The sequence below is a fragment of the Schistosoma haematobium genome, chromosome 4 (genome assembly GCF_000699445.3).
Source record: "Schistosoma haematobium chromosome 4, whole genome shotgun sequence".
Taxonomy (NCBI): Eukaryota; Metazoa; Platyhelminthes; class Trematoda; order Strigeidida; family Schistosomatidae; genus Schistosoma; species Schistosoma haematobium.
The window spans coordinates 18,198,547-18,217,018 of record NC_067199.1 but is presented as its reverse complement, the minus strand read 5'-3'; the positions used below and the strand labels follow the sequence as shown (position 1 = coordinate 18,217,018).

Below are 18,472 nucleotides of genomic sequence, written 5' to 3'. Positions count from 1 at the left end.
CTCCTTAAGAGTTGTCAAGAGCTGGAATTCGCTGCCGGCCGAGCTAGTCCAAGCGACTTCTCAGGAGTCCTTCAAGAGGCAGCTTGACCTATTCTTAAGGACCAAGGACAGCATCACACTATGATTTACCAATTTCTTTTCCTCTTTTATTGTTAACATACCTAGGTTCCTGCCTGAAGGATTCGGTGATCACCTGCTACTAGACACGGAAGCCTGTTAAGCGAAAGCTTCTTCTATTCCATCCAAAACCATTTGAACCATTTGAACGTGATTGGACATTGAAAGTTGCGGCGAATCTTCAAAGTGTGCGTTATGTGATTAAGTTATTTGTGAATCATACGGGGTATTTGCTTAATTGATTAACTAGAAGACATTACATTCATTAATATACACTCCTCCAAACATCGGTTTTACTTTGTGCTGTACATATGACGTGAAATCTTGACTCATAATACATTATTCAGATTTCTCCATTAAATACAACAGACTGGTTACTACATAGCGGCATTTCTTACGCTTGTTTACAGTTTTTAGTAAAATTGAAAGTTCAGGAATTCAGACAGCTTCTGATGACATGTGCCGGTCTTATTTATGACCTTGCCAATCATGCTTATATATTTTCGTTCACTTATGTATCTGTAGTCTCATTAATTGTTCATACTTAGTACACTAACTTTACAAATAGTACTAATCACTGCGAATGGAGTTGGATCTGCTGGTAATGCATCTCTACTCTGCACCCAACTATTACCGTCTGTCTGCTACTTAAGTAGCAAACGGGTATATTGCTAATTTGTTACTAACGTCAATTAGTCACATTATGTGTGGATGTCGTTGACAAATTATATTGCATCACCTTATCACGTAAGATCAAATTGGGGCCAAAAACGGGAAATACGTGCAAGTCGAACATACAAAAACTGTACAATTAACAATGTGATGATCAATAATGGGATACATAGAGCATATGCTTTATGACTAATTAATAGTTTTCCAAAAGTATAAACAGAATGCGAGCGTATAAAATCTACTTCCTGGTGAAATCCTCTACAGTGAGACCCAATCTAATAGTCTTATAAATCATTGCGAAATTTCGTCAAAATATGATAAATCGACCTTGTGTTATCCCAAAATAATGAGGATTAAGTGTCAGATTTTTCTCAGTCAGCACGGTCACATGCGTACCTAATGGTGTACGAGCTAAAACTCAGTACATCAATATAAAGCTTTCCGTTTCATGAAATGTCAATTAGCTTCAGCATGATGTTATCAATCCCCTTTTTTCTGTTGTCCCTCTTCTGAAAGCACACGAACGGTTATCCATAAGTCAATGACTAAAAACAGCATTTAGCTATTACAAACTTTATAAATGGGCACAAATTCATTCGATGTAAGCTAATTGCAATATCAATTGTTTTAAAAAGCCTTGTGATCGTTGCAAATTCTGGTGTATGACTCTTCGTTATGAGCAAATATTTAGAATAACAGGTGGTCATTATTTCGCAGTTACACATAACTAGCAGTATCACATACTACAGTCCCGTTAATCACATGCCGACCAACATCCTATTTTTCATGCATTCATCTTCAGAACATATTTAACTGACAAGAATTTAACCCTTAAGTTCACCTCCAACTCAACGTTGAAAAATTAAATGTTTAGAAAATAACGCAGATCTGAATGATAAGATAAGCACGATCACAACTTTAAGCATAGTACAAGTGACCTAATCTTCAAAATTCAATTCGTGTGCATTTAAGTACTTAGAACAGTACTATATGTTCATGACCAGTAACTGCTCTGTTATTCTAATATCTATATCATTTAAGTCTGGTCCTGTTCATGAGGTCATTCGTAAGAACAGTTAATGGTAAATCTCTCTGCAGCCAAAATTATTTAGCACCCAATACAACAAGTACGAGGCAGGCAATCGTTAGTAATGATGACCAATATAAACACCTCACAACCACACGTTTACATAGGATTGCCGTAAAAAACACTTATTCCATTCACTTGCCCACCAGTACCAGGAAGAAAAGGTAAAAGTGGGTTTATAGATTCTGTTTGGGACACGTCAACCCAAAAGATATTTCAGACTAGATTAGTAAAAGAAGTGTTAGGGTGCAAGATAAAAAATCTAAAGACTTGATAAATTTGAGGTCCTTGCATCATACTTCATTTAAACTGCTAAACACGTCATTATAGTTCTACATCGTGAAATGTACTTATGTATTTATATTAATTGAAGTTTCTAGGGATTTCTTATCCCAGTATTTCGTCGCTAAGTATATACAATACAAATGGTCTTAAACAACTAGATCAGAATTCGTTTGTTAATTGTATGTGTCTGTTGGAGCTTAAGTAGGTCTTACTCTGTAGATATTTGTTTCAGACCACCAGTATATCTTCAATATCAATCCTCATTTTAGTGACGAATCTCACTTGAATGTATGGTTCTGAGAAACTTTTGTCTTGTGGGTTGTACAGACCCATGTAATGAAGTTGTTCGAGTAAAGGATGCATCAGGACACTGGAAAACGTTTTACGTGCGCGATAAGTTAGATACTGGGTATGTTTATAAGGTTCTCTAATAATGGAAGCTTTCAGTGGATTTAGCCAAATAGATCTCGTTTTTGACAAAGTGTCTAAAAGATCATTCGCTTTAAAACGTATCCTATGCCATTCAAAGGATGATGAAAGTAAGGCTTTAAAAGAAGCTAATTTCCAATTGAATCTCCCTGATCATCCCAACCTGCTTTCCTGTATCGCGAGTGGCCTACAACATGTCTCTAGACGTAAACAAGGAGCTATTTCAGAAGTTCTTTTGGTGTTATCTTATAGCAAGGTATGTTTTAATGTATGTCAAAAGAAGTATTTTAGCGAGGTACGTTGCAACGTGAAATTGACCATAGATCTGCACGTAACGTTATGTTCCCCCTGTACCTTATAAAGACCATGATGATTGGTATTTGCGATGGCCTTATTGCTCTTCTTTCTTTTGATATTCCAATGTCTCATCGGTAAGACAATTATACTTGTAGACATATTTCTCTATAGAGATATAAAGCCTGGGAATGTTCTTTTGTTTGAAGAAATGAGACCAGTTTTAATGGATTTTGGCTCTGTTACTCCCTCCATTCTTCCTATTGAGAGCATTAGAGATGCAGAAAAATGGAAGGTAACATTTTGTTACTAGATCTCGTTTTTCAAGGAGTTTGCTGAGGAAAACTGTTCACTAACTTATCGGGCTCCAGAGTTGTTTAATCCAATAACTTACGAAACCATAACCGAGAAAGCTGATGTTTGGGCAAGCACTTTCTTACGGCTTTTTATGCCTGAATACTTATTTTAGTCCCTAGGATGTCTCTTTTATGCTCTGATTTTTTTCAAATCCCCAATGGATTTCGTTCATGCGCGGGGTGATAGTGTTGCTCTTGCTGCTTGTTCAGCTAATATATATTTCCCAATAGATTCGTGTTCAAAGTAAGTGTTTTTTAAAGACATTTTATAGTTATCAAAATATTATCGTGATTTTGCGATGGCTAATCACCTTTTGATCCGATTTTAGGATACAAAATTATTAGAGTAGCGATATGAATAAATTATATCTTTATTTTACATGCGATTTCAAGTTGCTTAATCTAATGCCCACGTTAAAACCTGGTCGATGAAGTTTAATCAGCTCTAAGAACCAGTCTAACATAATATTCGCCCCTCAACAGAAATTAGGCCCTCTAATTTAATCTGACGTCATCAGCTATCGCCTTGTTCTTAGACCAAGTTTTCTTAAGGTAACTCAATGCAATATTAACGTTGTTACGACTGTTCTGTTCTGTACGGTATACCACTCAATAAAACATTCTTTTTTACTCTCCTTTATTTAATTTTTCAGAGTTCCACCAGAATTGATAAAGTTAATGAAAGCAATGCTGTCCGCTAATCCTCAAGATCGTCCCTCACTTACTCAACTTGTGGAGTCCTTCAAAAACCTACCTGAAGAAATCATGTATTGTAACAATCAAAGTGCAATAACTTATTCTTTGTAATCTTGACTTAGTTTGACTAAATCCCACATGAAATCTAACCGTAAATCTTTCAATCTTCTACTCTTTCTCTATACTATTTACGAAATACTGAGAAGTCTTTCTAAACTTTTTACCTTGACTTTTATTCTCTGTACTTTTTAATATTCGACACAATATTGCATGGAATTCCAGAACGGTTTTGGCTTTTGGTCGAAAATGAAATATTACTAAATATTTCACAAATACATTTTTTGAGGGCTTTTATATGGCGGAGCACCCGAGCCGAAGCAAGATGCTGTATAGTGTAGTCGAGCTGTTAAGATTCATAAGTTAACTAGTTTAATGCAACTCAATCCGTAGGACTCATGAATGTTCATACTCGCAGAAGCAGTTTCATGAGTCCTGAGGTTAGTAACCATCGATTTCTATCTTACCTAGGTACTTATCAGATCATCTTAGTTGTATTATCACAAATAAAATCAATGTAAAATAAAATACAAGTTTGAATCCGCGTAGAACACAGCAGTGAACAAAGTCAAGACGACAAATACCTTACTATGAATAGTATCAGAAGCGAGGTGAAGTTTAGTCTCGGACTGTTTCAGCTTAATGGACTGTCCGCGAAATTCCGTTGCATCCGCTACTTAAAAAGTATTTTGTCTTCAATAACAAAATTATGGGGTATTTCGACACTTTATTTCCTCGACGGATTGTTATTGTGGTGACCAGGTCCTAAAATCCGCAATCTATTGAATGATGTAGCGGAAAGGGTTACCAACTAAATAATTATTTTATGATATGCAGAAAAAACAGCAACTTACTGACAGCCAACCTTTGGTAGGTACGTTACTGTAAATGTCTTAGATTACAGTTTATGTGATTTGACAAACTCCAACCACCTATATCTATCTATGTGAATGTTTCGTTACGAATAAACTAAAAATGGCACGATTACTTGGCTAAATAAGGTAACTAGGATGTTCAACTCATGAACTCTTCATCGTCCAATTTTGTCTAGTCTTTATGACCCGAACTTTACAACTACAGTTATTAAAATGCTTTAGAATATGTACGCTACGAGCTGTCATCAAACAACATAAGAGGTATAATGTCTAGATTTCTCATATATAAATGTTCGTTGTACAAAAAAGTAATTATTGAATATAGAAAAAAAAATTCAGCACTATTATAAAAATAAACATATTATGTACAGGAAACGAGAAAAAAAGTAAACAATATAGTAAAGTAGAAAATAGAAAAACAAAAACCGATAAAAAAAATACATGCATTATTATTGGTCGTTTTTCAACAATTAAAATAAACATTATGCTCATGTTCATGAATGCTACTAGTAATAAACAATTGGATTAGCACAGACCAATTAATGGCTTTTAAAGTATATATATGTTAATCGAAGAAAAAACAAAATGGTTATATGAAAGACAGTTTTAATTTTACGAAGAGAATTAGTTACATATTAAAGAAAATGTTTTTAGAAAAATAATTAGTATAAATTATTCTAATACTAAATATATATAAATATTATATTGCTTGATTCTATTCTCTTCTATCTATATCGTTTAATTAGTCTTAAATGAATATAAGCTACACACAAGGCTAAAATTGCAATCACAAATATACCCAATTCATTTAGCCAAACTGCCCATTTTGATCGATATTCAATTGCTTGCGATTCTAAATACTGTACACCGCTAATGCTGTATAATTAAGTGAAAATAAATAAAAAACGTGAGAATAATAACAGATGTTTGAATTAAATCAATATCTTTAAAGTGTTGAACCAGCACATACCCACATGAAGTACAGGTGTAAATGTGTTGAAGATTATCTACTAAAAAGTATACAAACATAGGAAGTTTCACTGTTTTGATAGTTTTCAGTTCTATTGGAAAAACACTGCATTTCAGGTTAATAGGTTGATGCATTTCGAAACAGTTTACACATTTTATATTGGGGTGATCAGTGTGTATAGTTAAATTATTGTACCGTACAATCCACAGTTGATTTCCTATCTTCGAGGAAATATCTGTAGGTAGGAAATCTGGATCGATATTTTACTACAAGCCGTTCCTGATAGACAACTGTTATTCATGATAACTATCATAAACAACCTAGCCAACCTTGAGATATCGTCGCTAACCATTCGGAATGTTTCGTCTAATGATTATGATAATATCCATGAGACTATTTTGAAAATAGATGGGGGACTCGTTCTTACAGGCAGTGATCTCACCAACCACCACAAGCTGTTTGTCACCTATGGAGAAATTCTCATGAACCACCTCTATTTGAGCTTTTGTGGGGATGATAATGTCAGGAAAGACCATGAAAGCTTCAGAATCAAATCATTCAGGTTACAGAACGCAATTGCACCAAGATTGTAGACCTTTATTACAAACTCGTGTTTCGATAGTCTGAGATTGACAGTTTAAAGAAGTGATGAGATGTAGAACATATATACTCAAAGGTTTTTAAGAATTTACGTGTACTTACGGAAGAAAGTACACAACGAAAGAACGGGGGGTCTACAGGGTTTTCCGAACACATTCCCCATAAGTTGTTTCTGAAAGGAAGTACAGGATTCACAAGTGCGATCACTAAACATAGTGAACACAACGTGGATGCCGCAAATGCGTTTCAAATAATCAACAAGTAGCATATGCCACCTTATTCCGCTTTTCAGAGACCATTTTCATTACGCGCTTTCAACCTGACCTTTGTATACAGAAAGTGATATACCTCTAATCTCAATGGTAACGTTTGTCAACTACATTATCTCTATTGTACTTTATAAGTAAAATAAATGAGACTGATATTCGCTCATGACGTTAACTTTAGTGTTACGTCAACTAGGCAACCTTAGTTATCACCCATTTATTAGGAATTTGTTTTTTATTCATTGTTCTTTTATTGTATATACACAACCAACTGAATTCGATTAAAAGGAGTATTAGCTTATGTATTAGAAATATAGTTATATTACATTGTAATGATTTAAGAAAATAAGACAGAACTAATTACCAGATAGATTCTAAATTTTGAATTTTTCCAATTCCAGTTTGAAAGTACTCAGTGTTTTTCCATTCATTTATCAATAATGATGTTGCATTTGAATAAGGCGAATCACTTGCATTAATGCGATTAAAATCTACAGACGATAATTTTGAATGAGGTAATGTTTTTTCAGGACAAAATGTCATATCAAATAATTCATTTATTGTTAATATGTTTATAGCATAACGTAGTATTGAAATATAACGAAATAACTGAAGCCATTTCCATAAAGTTGATATATTTACTAAATAACCACTCGTTACCTAAAAAATAAATAAACAGAACGTATTTTGTAAGGAAAAGTTAAAATAAGACAAACTTCATGAAATTGTGTGGTGATAAGAGATAATATTACGATAGTTTGGCATTATTCTGAGTAAGAACAGTAACTGTGCATAAAAGTGATGAGAGATAAAGTAAACTAGTGTACAATATGAGTAATAACTAGATTTCAGAGAGATACAATTCGATCAACAATTAGTTACATTCATTAAATTAACAAGCAAATACTGAGCCTATTAAAAAGATAAACGGAGCTGTTACTCAATAGTTTGTAGTTTCAACTAGTTGATTTGTCGTATAAAGCAACCATAAATAATTTTATTAAGTACCATACACTTGGTTACATTAATGATTCCCCAGCACCAATTGTTCAATATTGTAAAGAAAATTCCTATTTAACTTGTAATTAGTCGAAAATATCTTTTATAATTATTTTTCAATAGCCAATATATGACCACCCAAATTCAATCAGGGGATATTTTTGTTCAGGTTAGTTGTTACAACTATTTCATTGCATATATCATAAATTAGGTGAATAGATTTCACTATATTCGTCCCTCTTTTTTCAAAGGATAAACAAGACGGAAAATATCTCAATAAATCCAATATTTCTGTTTGAGTTTCCCACTACTGACCATTTCAAACATTTACTTACTTACTTACGCCTGTTACTCCCAATGGAGCATAGGCCGCCGACCAGCATTCTCCAACCCACTCTGTCCTGGGCTTTCTTTTCTAGTTCCATCCAATTCTTGTTCATTTTTTTCATGTCTATTTCCATTTCTCGGCGTAATGTGTTCTTTGGTCTTCCTCTTCTCCTTTAGCCTTGAGGATTCCATGTGAGGGCTTGTCTTGTGACGCAGTTGGGTGCTTTCCTCAATGTGTGTTCTATCCACTTCCAGCGCTTCTTCCTGATTTCTTCCTTCGCTGGGATCTGGTTTGTTCTCTCCCACAGTACGTTGTTGCTAATAGTATCCGGCATTTCAAACATTTACCAACCTTTTATAACAATACCTGAGTACATACACTTAGCATTCATATCTATTCAGTTCAAATACATTTAAAACAGGAAAGTTATTTGCAATATTTGTATAGTTGAGAAATAGGTCGTCTAAACCTTTCGGCAGACTATTAAATTCTACTGTCCCCAAGATGATATCTACATACACTTTGAAAATGGTTTCAAAAAGTTATTATTCATCAATAGTGAATATAAAAATATTATCATTGGTAATGATGATGTGAAATAGCTCTCTAATCGAAAAGTTCGTCTGTTTCTCTTTTGATTATACAAACTATAAGTTCTTTTTCAAAAAAAAACAGCAACTAAGAAAACTAATCAACTTATAAAACACAATCACCAAAGAAAAAAGAAGAAAAAAACAACATGTTATTCCACAAAAATTTATATCTAACAAAATTTACTACACATACCATCATTAAGACAAAAAACATAGATAATAATATTGATCCGATTCGTTGATCATTTACCATTGCACTGACAGCAAATGTAATCGCTGATGCACAAAATGTTAACAATCCAATAGTGAGTTGCCATAATAAAAATGGATATAATTCATAGCGAAGACCAGTTAAATAATATGTTATAGATAAACACAAAAAAGCTGGTATCACTTTTATTGGTAAAACATCCGATAAAATTTTAGAAAGAAAATATGCTGAAATACGATAAAATCCAGTTGATGTCTCATGTCTAATTATTGGAGAGAAAACAAATAAACAATAATCGATGAAATAATTATTTGTAATTTATTGTAGTAACTGAAATGTTAATTAGCAGGTAAATTTAAAAAGAGATATGATTTTAGGCAATTCATCGTCCAGGTAGATATTTTTCTATTATAGATTTAATTTCTTATTCTTATAGTTTGAATAATCTTATTGGGCAGTTTTTTTCATTCAACTAATTAGAATAAATCATTTTTTAAGATATCTCAGATTGAGTGCTCTGGAGGAACAACAATTTATATATTAGGACACCAATAAAAACCTGGAAGCATTGGACGGCCATTTCATTTCATATTGGGGCTCCTCAGCATTGCGCATACGCAATCACGTACGCAGGACTAGAACCCAAGATCTACAGTCTCTTGCCGTTCAACGTTTCTAGGTTTTCAATGGTGGTCTAACATTGGTCGGTTCATGATATCAAAAAAACTCCTCAAAAATCTCCACAATCCTATACTGATAATTATCATGTGCTCACTAGTGACTAGCTTTGAGAGCTAATTTTCAGAGTTCTAGTAGGAAGCCATGACCAATGGAGTCCAATCCGTGTTGGGTGTAGAGAGTTATCCACTTAAAACAATGAAGGGTTGCGCAATATCATGGATCAATTGAAGTTAGACATCAACAGAGTTGAATGCCGACTTAGTGGTCTGGAGTTTAAGAGTTCGCGCACGGGATCGCAGATGCGCACAACTGGGGAGTCACACATTGGGACGACACACCCGTCTAGTGATTCCAGGATTTTAGTGGTGGTCTAATATTGATTATTTCACGATCTCAACGAAATCTAAATACCCAAATATAGAGGAGAGGTTATCTATCGGGTTTTGATTGTCCAATATATGCGCTATATCAAGACTTTTTGGAGTACTTCGAATTCATTTTGTGAGTGAAGGTTTACTAAATGTGTAATTACCACTAAGAATTTTATTTTAAGCCTTAAATTCAATTTTATTTGCTTTTTTCACGTGACATATTAGGATGAGCAAAACTAACGTATTCATGACTAACAGATGTTGATAGCTTCAGAATTTTGAAAGGGAATCCGAAGCTAATTTACACTCTTATATGCAGTATTCACACACAAAACGAGCAGGAAAAACGCTAGATACTGCACATTTATTGTACATTGTAAGACGGATAACTTCGCAAGAATGTATTTATGTACTGTTGTGTTCAAAAATTTATATTGAATTGAGACAAAATCAATTGAAATCATTCAGTGTATCAGATATTAACGATAGTCAATATTAAACTCATCAAGATAAACTTACATAAATATCAAACGATCTTTTAAAAACACTTCTAATAATGTCCCGCTAATAAATAATAAATGTAAACAAGTGATAAAAAATAAGCCCACACGATTTTGAATTCCAGATCCGCTCCATTTGTTCATGTTTAAATAGATGATGCCCAAAAATAAGGCTATTACAAGTTGTATGACAAAATGTGCCAGTATTGTTTTGCCTGATCTGTATTGCAACGGTAGTAGAGTAAAAACAAAAAAAAAGAATGAAGAAAATTAGAATGTTAATGATAAAACAAACGGGCAAACCGTTAATCTTGATTAACTTTAAAATCGATCTCTAAAGTTCGTCATTTATAGACATACATATGTTCAATTAAGAATATTTTGATGAGAAGCAATGGGACAAAATTGTAATGAATAATTACAATAGATTGTTTCATATCAACGATTGAGGTTAATACTAATACACTTCAGTTCATAGATTAATTACTCAACCACAAATCAATAGGGACAAGAATTTACAAAACAGGCATAACAATGCCATCAGTGAAACTGAATAATAAGTCTATAATTCATTAACGATAACTTAAAGGCAAAAATAAAGAACAATAGTTTATACACCAAACAAAAGCTGACAAATAGGAGAATGTGGGAATATAATGACCTAAGTGTCTAATAATTAGAGTAAAGATATGTACAACAATTCTCCATGAAATAGTGCAAATAATTACGATTTCAATGGTTAAGATCATGAGTCAGTTGAAGCTAGACCACCATGGAAAACCTGGAAGCACTGGATGGCCGTTTCGTCCTATTGTGGGACTCCTCAGCAGTACGCATCCACGACCTCACCCCCTGCGAGATTCGAACCCAGGACCTACTGGTCTCGCGCCCGAGCACTTAACCACTAGACCACTGAGCAGGCATCCATTAAAGCTGTTAAGTAATAAGTTCATGTTGATAGAAAAAGTTATTATGAATAGCAAAGTTGTACAATTTAATTCTAATCAGTATTTCTAGTTTCTGTTGCGAAAAGGTTAATCTTATTTACAAATAACACACCAATATTTCGGTGAATTCATCACTCTCAGCAGAATACTGAAGTCAAAATAAGTGAGATTTTAAATCAACTGTCTAATACAAAAGAAAAGTAGATGACTTTATTACCAGCTAAGTTAGGAACATACAAAGCTTCGAAATAAGAATTTATTGATTGTATTTAGTCAGAGTATCATTGAAAAAGATAGAATAGACAGTAATTTTTGCTTACTATGAGACTCTTTAAGAAGAAGTACCAACGAGTCTGTTGGGGATAGAACCCAGGACTGGAAATGAGCGTTTAATCTTTAGATTAGAGTTGGCATCAAATGGTTTTCATTTTGGACTTCGGACTATTTTTCTTTGATGAGTAATTCACAATCACTATTTTACCTTGATCTTATGCATTTAGTAGAGATTAAATTCAATAAAAGAATTAAGTTATTTTGCTGACAGTATTTTTTATTGGTTTATACCAATTCGGTTAAGATTTGGTGCCTGCACTCTTATAGTGATTTAATTAGTAACTTCAGTCTAGCATTAACATTTTTGAAATTACCTTAGGATCTCCATGACAATAACCTAGGACTAAATTATAATTATACCATATGACGTTTCCAGCTGCTAACATTTGCAATATCATGAAGTCTAATCAGTTTATTTTAGATTGCTTTTTGTAAGTCACAAGTGATAGTGGATCTTTGAGTCAATGAAATTTAGAGAATTTAAATTCCATCATATAGGTTTGAGTAACCTGGTACAATAACAAGACATAGCGTAAAGTATGTACGATCTATCCTTTAAACGTTTCAAGTGATCTGTTTATACATACACATCAAATGAATGTCCTCTATTATTTAACAAGTTCTATTTAACTTGAAAACTGCACTTAATATGGAAAAATATATTATGAGATTATCAAATACTAAATAATTTCCATCTCTTAATTTGTACTATTTCTAAATACATATCTTATTAGTTTCCCAACTGTATAATAAATTAGAAGTTTTGATAAACAACGGTATACTTATTTTAACCGGTACAATGAAAATTAGACTTAGAAAAACACAAGTTTGAACCGTGTGGAAACATACTTATTAGTAGAATTTGTTGGTAGTTTTTTCGAAAAAAACACTGATAGTGTAGTGAACACGAACACCAGTGAGGAACAATCGAATGCACTTAACACAAAATTACAGGACTTGTTAATAAAATCTAACAAATCATAAAGTAAATGCTTAGTTTGCAAAATGTCCACCAACTGTCTCAAAATGACCCAGACTTCATTGTTCCTGCATTTTCATACAAATTGCATCCTGTTCCATTCTTTACTGTTTGATCCTGTTGTCTCTCTGCTGCCAGACATTCTGTTCACGACTAACATCATATACTACTTATGTCAATATAAGTAGCAGACATCACAGTAGGATTATTTCAGAAAAAAAAGAAAGGATTGTGATTGCATATGGTACATACCTTTTCATACTTAAATATGATCGCCAATTAAGTGTAAACAATTGGTAACAGAATGTAGTTGAGCATTGTTGATAATTGGATGACTGTTTTTTGCATTTACAAGAAAAATAGTTAACTAATTTAGGACTTTTTATAGTTGTATCATAACAAAAGAAATTATTATTATTATTCATTGGTGCAGAATACAAATTATCCTGTTGAAAATCAACATTCTGATAGTGAATATTATTGTCATCATCATCTTCCTGATTCGTATCAGAAGTACAAAGAGAACGACTCAACGCCCATAATTCATCAAATTTTTCAATTTCCTTATTTATTGTTGATAAATAATTGCCTGGTTGTACAAATTCGCAGTCAAGCCTAAAACGATGCAAAGGAAAAAAAGGACGTCATGTAGATAGGAAAAAGAGGATTCACGAATACAGAAAGAAAAACACAAACTGAATCAACTTGACCTCCGATTTTTTTAAATACAAGATAATCGAACCACAGATGTAGATAATTTTCTGTTGGAGTGTGGTGAATCTGTTGTATGTACCAGATATGGAAACATTCATCCATAAAAAACGCTATTTAAAGAGAATTCTTCAGTGACAGATAGAAGGAATATTTACAAAAGCTCCACAAATACAATTTTTATGATGTTCCACGTATGGAGTCAAAACTATTCATCAAAACTCTACATAGAACTGATTCGGTCGACTAGACGTTTTTTTTATCCAATCAGCAATATATGAAAAGTCTATCTATATCGGCCTGAATTGGAATGGAATGAGAATACATGGTTGGGAAGTCAATATAATGAAATGTTAGGTGAGTATCTTACGGATAAGTGAAGCAAAAGAAAAACCTCTTTAACAGTGAAATCTTGTAGTTAGATTACTCAACTCGGCTTCAACTAACGATGATTTCGTAATAACGCAAGTCACTCAGCAGTATTCGTCATGTACTATAAGGACTATACTTATATAAGATATCATACCTTATTGCTTTTAAGCACTCAGTGTTCAAAGGGTAGATCCTCAGTTCGAATCCCGCCTCATCTAGCAATTCATGGATAATACACTAGTATCACCTACACCTTACGTGATGAAGTGTAATTCAAAGCCAAATTTATAAATTTGGAAGTAGCAAAAGTTAATTATAAATATACCAATGATTATTGTATTAAAAAAATATATATATCATTACTGTTTGTCTTGTTTGCGCTGAATATGTCTAGTGATCGCTGTTGTTTTTCTTGTCGTCGCTGAATTGTATTTTTGAATGTTACATAGTTTTTCCTGCTTCAATTGACCTAATCTATTCTGATAAAAATTCTTACTACATTCTGCAAGAAATACTTTGCATCTAAAACGGGAAAAAGCAATATAGAGGAATTCATGAAGACAAACATTAAAGATATGTTTGCGACTTCCTTTAGGTGAATACTACTGGATTCTATTCGGTGTACTAAGGTATACTGTAATGGTGAAGCGGTCAAAATAGTTCTGATTCGGCAGTTTTGAAAATAACTTCAAGATTTAGTGTTGTTTACTTGTACCTTCCCATTGTTATTTCGCAATACGCCCAATGATTACATTTCTTCTAACATTGCTTATCTGTCTGTTGTTTATTTGAATATAGTTTTTATATAGCATTAATTGAATGTTGGTAGAATTTTTATTCCTTTAATTTTTATTCGATATGTCAGTCTCCTGACATAGCGTAAAAAAACTGGACATATGAACGGCTTGTGATAAGGATATGGTCGTTGCTATGAAAATCTGAAATAACCTGAGGACTTACAAATTCAAACTTTAAATAGTCTCGTGGACTTCCTTGGAACTATCACAAACATGATAGGATGAGATTTGTGAATTCACAATACACAATATATTAAACTTGAATCAACTTTGACTAAATGATTTGTATATATAACTCTTAATTACTAGATAAGTAGTATAAACACCGCTCATTCGATGAGACAATTTCTAGTTTAAATCAGTATAGTTCAATAGTATCATGAGGGGATCATTACATCAAACAGAACGTTTATTTGCAGTATGATTTTTCCTTCAATCCTACTTCTTGTATTTAGTTTCGAGCTTTATGTACAAATGACTAAATTATACTCAAAAATCGGAAAATTCGAGAGATTGTAACAACGTATATTTTTGGACAGCGATTAGTTTCAGATGTATTTTTGCTCGTGCAAAAAGAAATATTAGTCACTGTTTATTAGATTTTGTAAGTCTGATCAGTTCATCAGGTGAACAAAACTAATGAAGGCATTTACTGTAAGTTTGGTAAGTTGACAACCACTGATTGAAATTTCATCAAACCTTTGAGTTTTACGTGTCTATTCCATCAGCACTTTATTAACAAAATGATAAAGACAGTTGTGTGGATATACTGAGTGAATTCAATAAAATCCCCGAAAAAATGTATTTTATCATCATTTAACAAAGTGTCGCCTGCACTTCTGTGTGATAATTTTTTGAAGATGTTAAGTATTATAGAGAGCAAGAAGACTTACTATTGAACCATTCAGACTTTAACTGTTCTCCTTATAAAAATAAATTAAGTGACACAGTTGAGTCGCTTTGATTCTTGTCAAAGAAATTAAACCGTATATCACTGAATACAATGTACCCAAATAAAGAACTATGAAGTCTGTGGTGAGTACTACCTGAACTAATGAAATGTTAAGCATATCAAAGTAACTGGATATTACACATGATTTGTAGTAAGCCAGATCACACCTAGTAAACGAGTGTTTATAATTCTAACTGAAAAAAAACTTGAGTAAATAAAACTGTCACTGAGCTTATGATACTAATATTGCATCAGATTAGGTATGTAAATTACTTAATATACAGTCGTACAAGGTCAATACTGAAAGCTATTTCATAAAACTACCAACTGATTAGTGTGCCATAAGTACATCAACAAATGAACTTCGTAAGAATTCCTATATTGATTTTTTTAACCAATCATTTCAGAAATAATTTTCACGTGTTATTATCACTTGAAAATATATTTCACAATCATCTTAGTGTTACATTAAAATGTACTAACTATTCTCCAACGTAAAGAAAACAAATCAACATTGCATAGTTTTTAAAGTAGCCTTCAAACACAACATTCTTTTAAATAAATTTTTAATTAAAAGCATAGTGAATATGAAGGTCATTTTGTGATGATTGGTTAGTCTCTGTTTATCTACGTTTTGTGACTAAAAAATGCATATGTTACATAGATGCATTGGTAAAAGTCAATATTTATCAAAGTACAAAACAAGATTTGCCAAAGCAATTTATGTTCAAAAGATGATGTACTACAAACCACTTAGTTCATTTAGCTGTATGATATGATTTCAAGGGAAATAATTGTACAATAAAGGACGTATTGATGTGTATAAACATTGTCTGAAAAGACTGGTTTCTTTTTTAGGTAGCTTGTTTCAGTAACGCATATCTTGATGAGTGAAATTATTGTAGGTGGAACTAAGATAAGGATAGAATGAGCGGTCAAATTAAACAACGGAACAAAATCAACCACATTAAGAATTGGCAGTACGTACGTTGTATGAAAATATATGCACTTCAACGTTGTTGTAAAACATAATTTCATAAGTATTTATTCAGTGTAACATAGCGATACGTTATTATTGACAAAATAATATTTTTATCATACGTTAGTATACTAAGTTAATTATTCAAAACTCCGACTAAAATTAAATGAATAACACTGCCTCTAAACTATTTTTCCCTGCCCGATAACAATATTGAGAAGTCCAGTTTGTACAGAAGCTTTCTTGATATAGACGCAAGGATATTTAGGCTTTTTATGAAATAAAATGGGACATTTATCCACAGTGTCAACACAAAATAAGCATGACAAAATGTAAGTAATTAGTCTTTAGGGCAATCATTTCCCAATCAACTAAAATCTGATTGTTAGGCCTATGTCTTGAGCATTGTATCACTTGAACATAATTTTCTGTTCACAATTAAACGGAAATAATATGAACTACTCAGTTAGAGTGAATGATAGTGAGAGTTCAAATATAGACGTTTCAAAATTGATATAAACCAGTGATCGATTCCCTCCATTTTCAATGTATGTATTTCAATACAATTCTGTTTAAAATTACTTTGTGACAGTTTTTAATCATTTCTTCTCAACACATTCTACCATATAAGAACATTTTGAAGGGGATGAGTTAAGGTGTCGTGTTGAAATTTCTTTTCCACAGGCAACAGAATGGATTAGTGTTAGGATATTCGGAAAAATATACCAATAATTATCATGTTAAGTCTAATGGTGTCCTTGGACTTTAAATGGACATTCCCTATTGATCAGTATTTATTTCACTTGTTAAATATTGTACAAATGTTGTTTTCTATTTTATGGTACGATGTGGTCTGTTTGGTTGGTATATAAACAGAGTATGTTTGAAATATAACGATTCATATCTCAGAGGCTGAGACTTGTGTTCTGGACTCAACTGGCTGGGCTAGACAGTGAAGCAGGGCCAATCGGGACCCTAGGTCGTTCGTACGTGTTTTTCGTGTCATTGATCCGATCGATAAATACGCTTCGTTCTAATCGGCAGTCACAAGTTACAACAATTAGAAAAGGACATTCAAAGAGACTGAAACCTTTACAGTATATATATATATATATATATATATATATATAACTGCTCATTTTACGGCAATTGATCACATGAATTAGAGAGAGTTTATCATTAATAGTTTGCAAAGAAACTTAGGCCGTGATAATGTTCAATTATGATATAATATAGTTGTAATGTTCCAATGAGTAGAAAAATTGAGTTTTCTGACGTTTCATAACTCAATGCAAGCCACTTCTCTAGAGAATAAAGCAATGGTAGCGTGAGGAAGACAGTTGATATACAACCTCTTCTTCTACCATGGTCTTAATGTATTAAAAATTTTCTCTTTCTTCATACTCTCGTTCCCTTACAGCCACCTGCTTCACCTTCCATCTTCCCTTTAAATCTTCTATCCCCAACTGATTTGTTTTTATTTCCACGATCATTCCGATTACATTTCATCTCTGTTTTAACATTTTATTTTATCACGCCGAGCATCCTTTCCCAATGATAATTTCCCTATCTATCTATCTTTTGATGAATACTTAAGCCAATAACAATCAAACGATTATTAAAATTTCCGTTTTAAATTTTTCTAATACCTTTGTTTATTTAACCTCACTGTCACCATGTATAACAGAAGTTTATTATCAGTATTATCATCACCCTGTAAAAATAAGTATATATATTTGCGATTGTGCAGCTTTGAAAATGGATTCGCCGAAAAGAGAACTCTTCGCTGAACTAATCTTTCTTCTCAGTTGAAATACGTCAATATATTATCAAGCTGTACAATCGTATATATATGAAATTTTTTTTGTTAAAGTACTAATTCCGTGAGGAAATGTGAACACGAATAACCAAGATGGCGAATAGAAGATTACAATACTAGATTACGCAATACGAATAATAACATTAGATTTAGTGAATATAATAAGATGATTAAAATGTTTTTGTCATAATAATTA

General features: G+C 32.7%; 2 protein-coding genes across 4 annotated transcripts in view; one reads left to right on the top strand and one right to left on the bottom strand.

Moving 5' to 3' along the window:
* Positions 1-277: 277 nt before the first annotated feature.
* Positions 278-4,271, top strand: STK16_1 (Serine/threonine-protein kinase 16). 3 transcript variants are annotated; one of them, XM_051215863.1, is made up of 7 exons: positions 278-343; positions 2,431-2,570; positions 2,609-2,846; positions 2,882-3,021; positions 3,059-3,308; positions 3,354-3,484; positions 3,894-4,271. In XM_051215863.1, exons 2-5 carry the CDS (start codon positions 2,452-2,454, stop codon positions 3,195-3,197), a joined length of 636 nt encoding a protein of 211 aa, XP_051066407.1. In that variant the 5' UTR covers positions 278-343; positions 2,431-2,451; the 3' UTR covers positions 3,198-3,308; positions 3,354-3,484; positions 3,894-4,271. The 3 variants fall into 3 exon arrangements, with proteins under 3 accessions (XP_051066407.1, XP_051066406.1, XP_051066405.1); XM_051215862.1 differs by lacking the exon at positions 278-343 and having other exon boundaries at positions 2,430-2,570; positions 3,059-3,179; positions 3,216-3,484; XM_051215861.1 differs by lacking the exons at positions 2,882-3,021; positions 3,059-3,308; positions 3,354-3,484.
* An 860-nt stretch (positions 4,272-5,131) lies between these two features.
* Positions 5,132-18,472, bottom strand: part of ABCG2_3 (ATP-binding cassette sub- G member 2) — a 13,344-nt gene continuing 3 nt past the window's right edge. The window contains exons 1-6 of the mRNA XM_051215860.1: positions 14,093-18,472; positions 12,899-13,261; positions 10,407-10,607; positions 8,818-9,097; positions 7,069-7,364; positions 5,132-5,744 (exon numbers count right to left, since the gene is read on the bottom strand). The exon at positions 14,093-18,472 is cut by the window's right edge and continues 3 nt beyond it. Of these exons, the coding sequence (XP_051066404.1) occupies positions 5,594-5,744; positions 7,069-7,364; positions 8,818-9,097; positions 10,407-10,607; positions 12,899-13,071 (1,101 nt within the window). The 5' untranslated portion in view covers positions 13,072-13,261; positions 14,093-18,472 and the 3' untranslated portion in view covers positions 5,132-5,593. The remainder of the gene's footprint in view (positions 5,745-7,068; positions 7,365-8,817; positions 9,098-10,406; positions 10,608-12,898; positions 13,262-14,092) is intronic.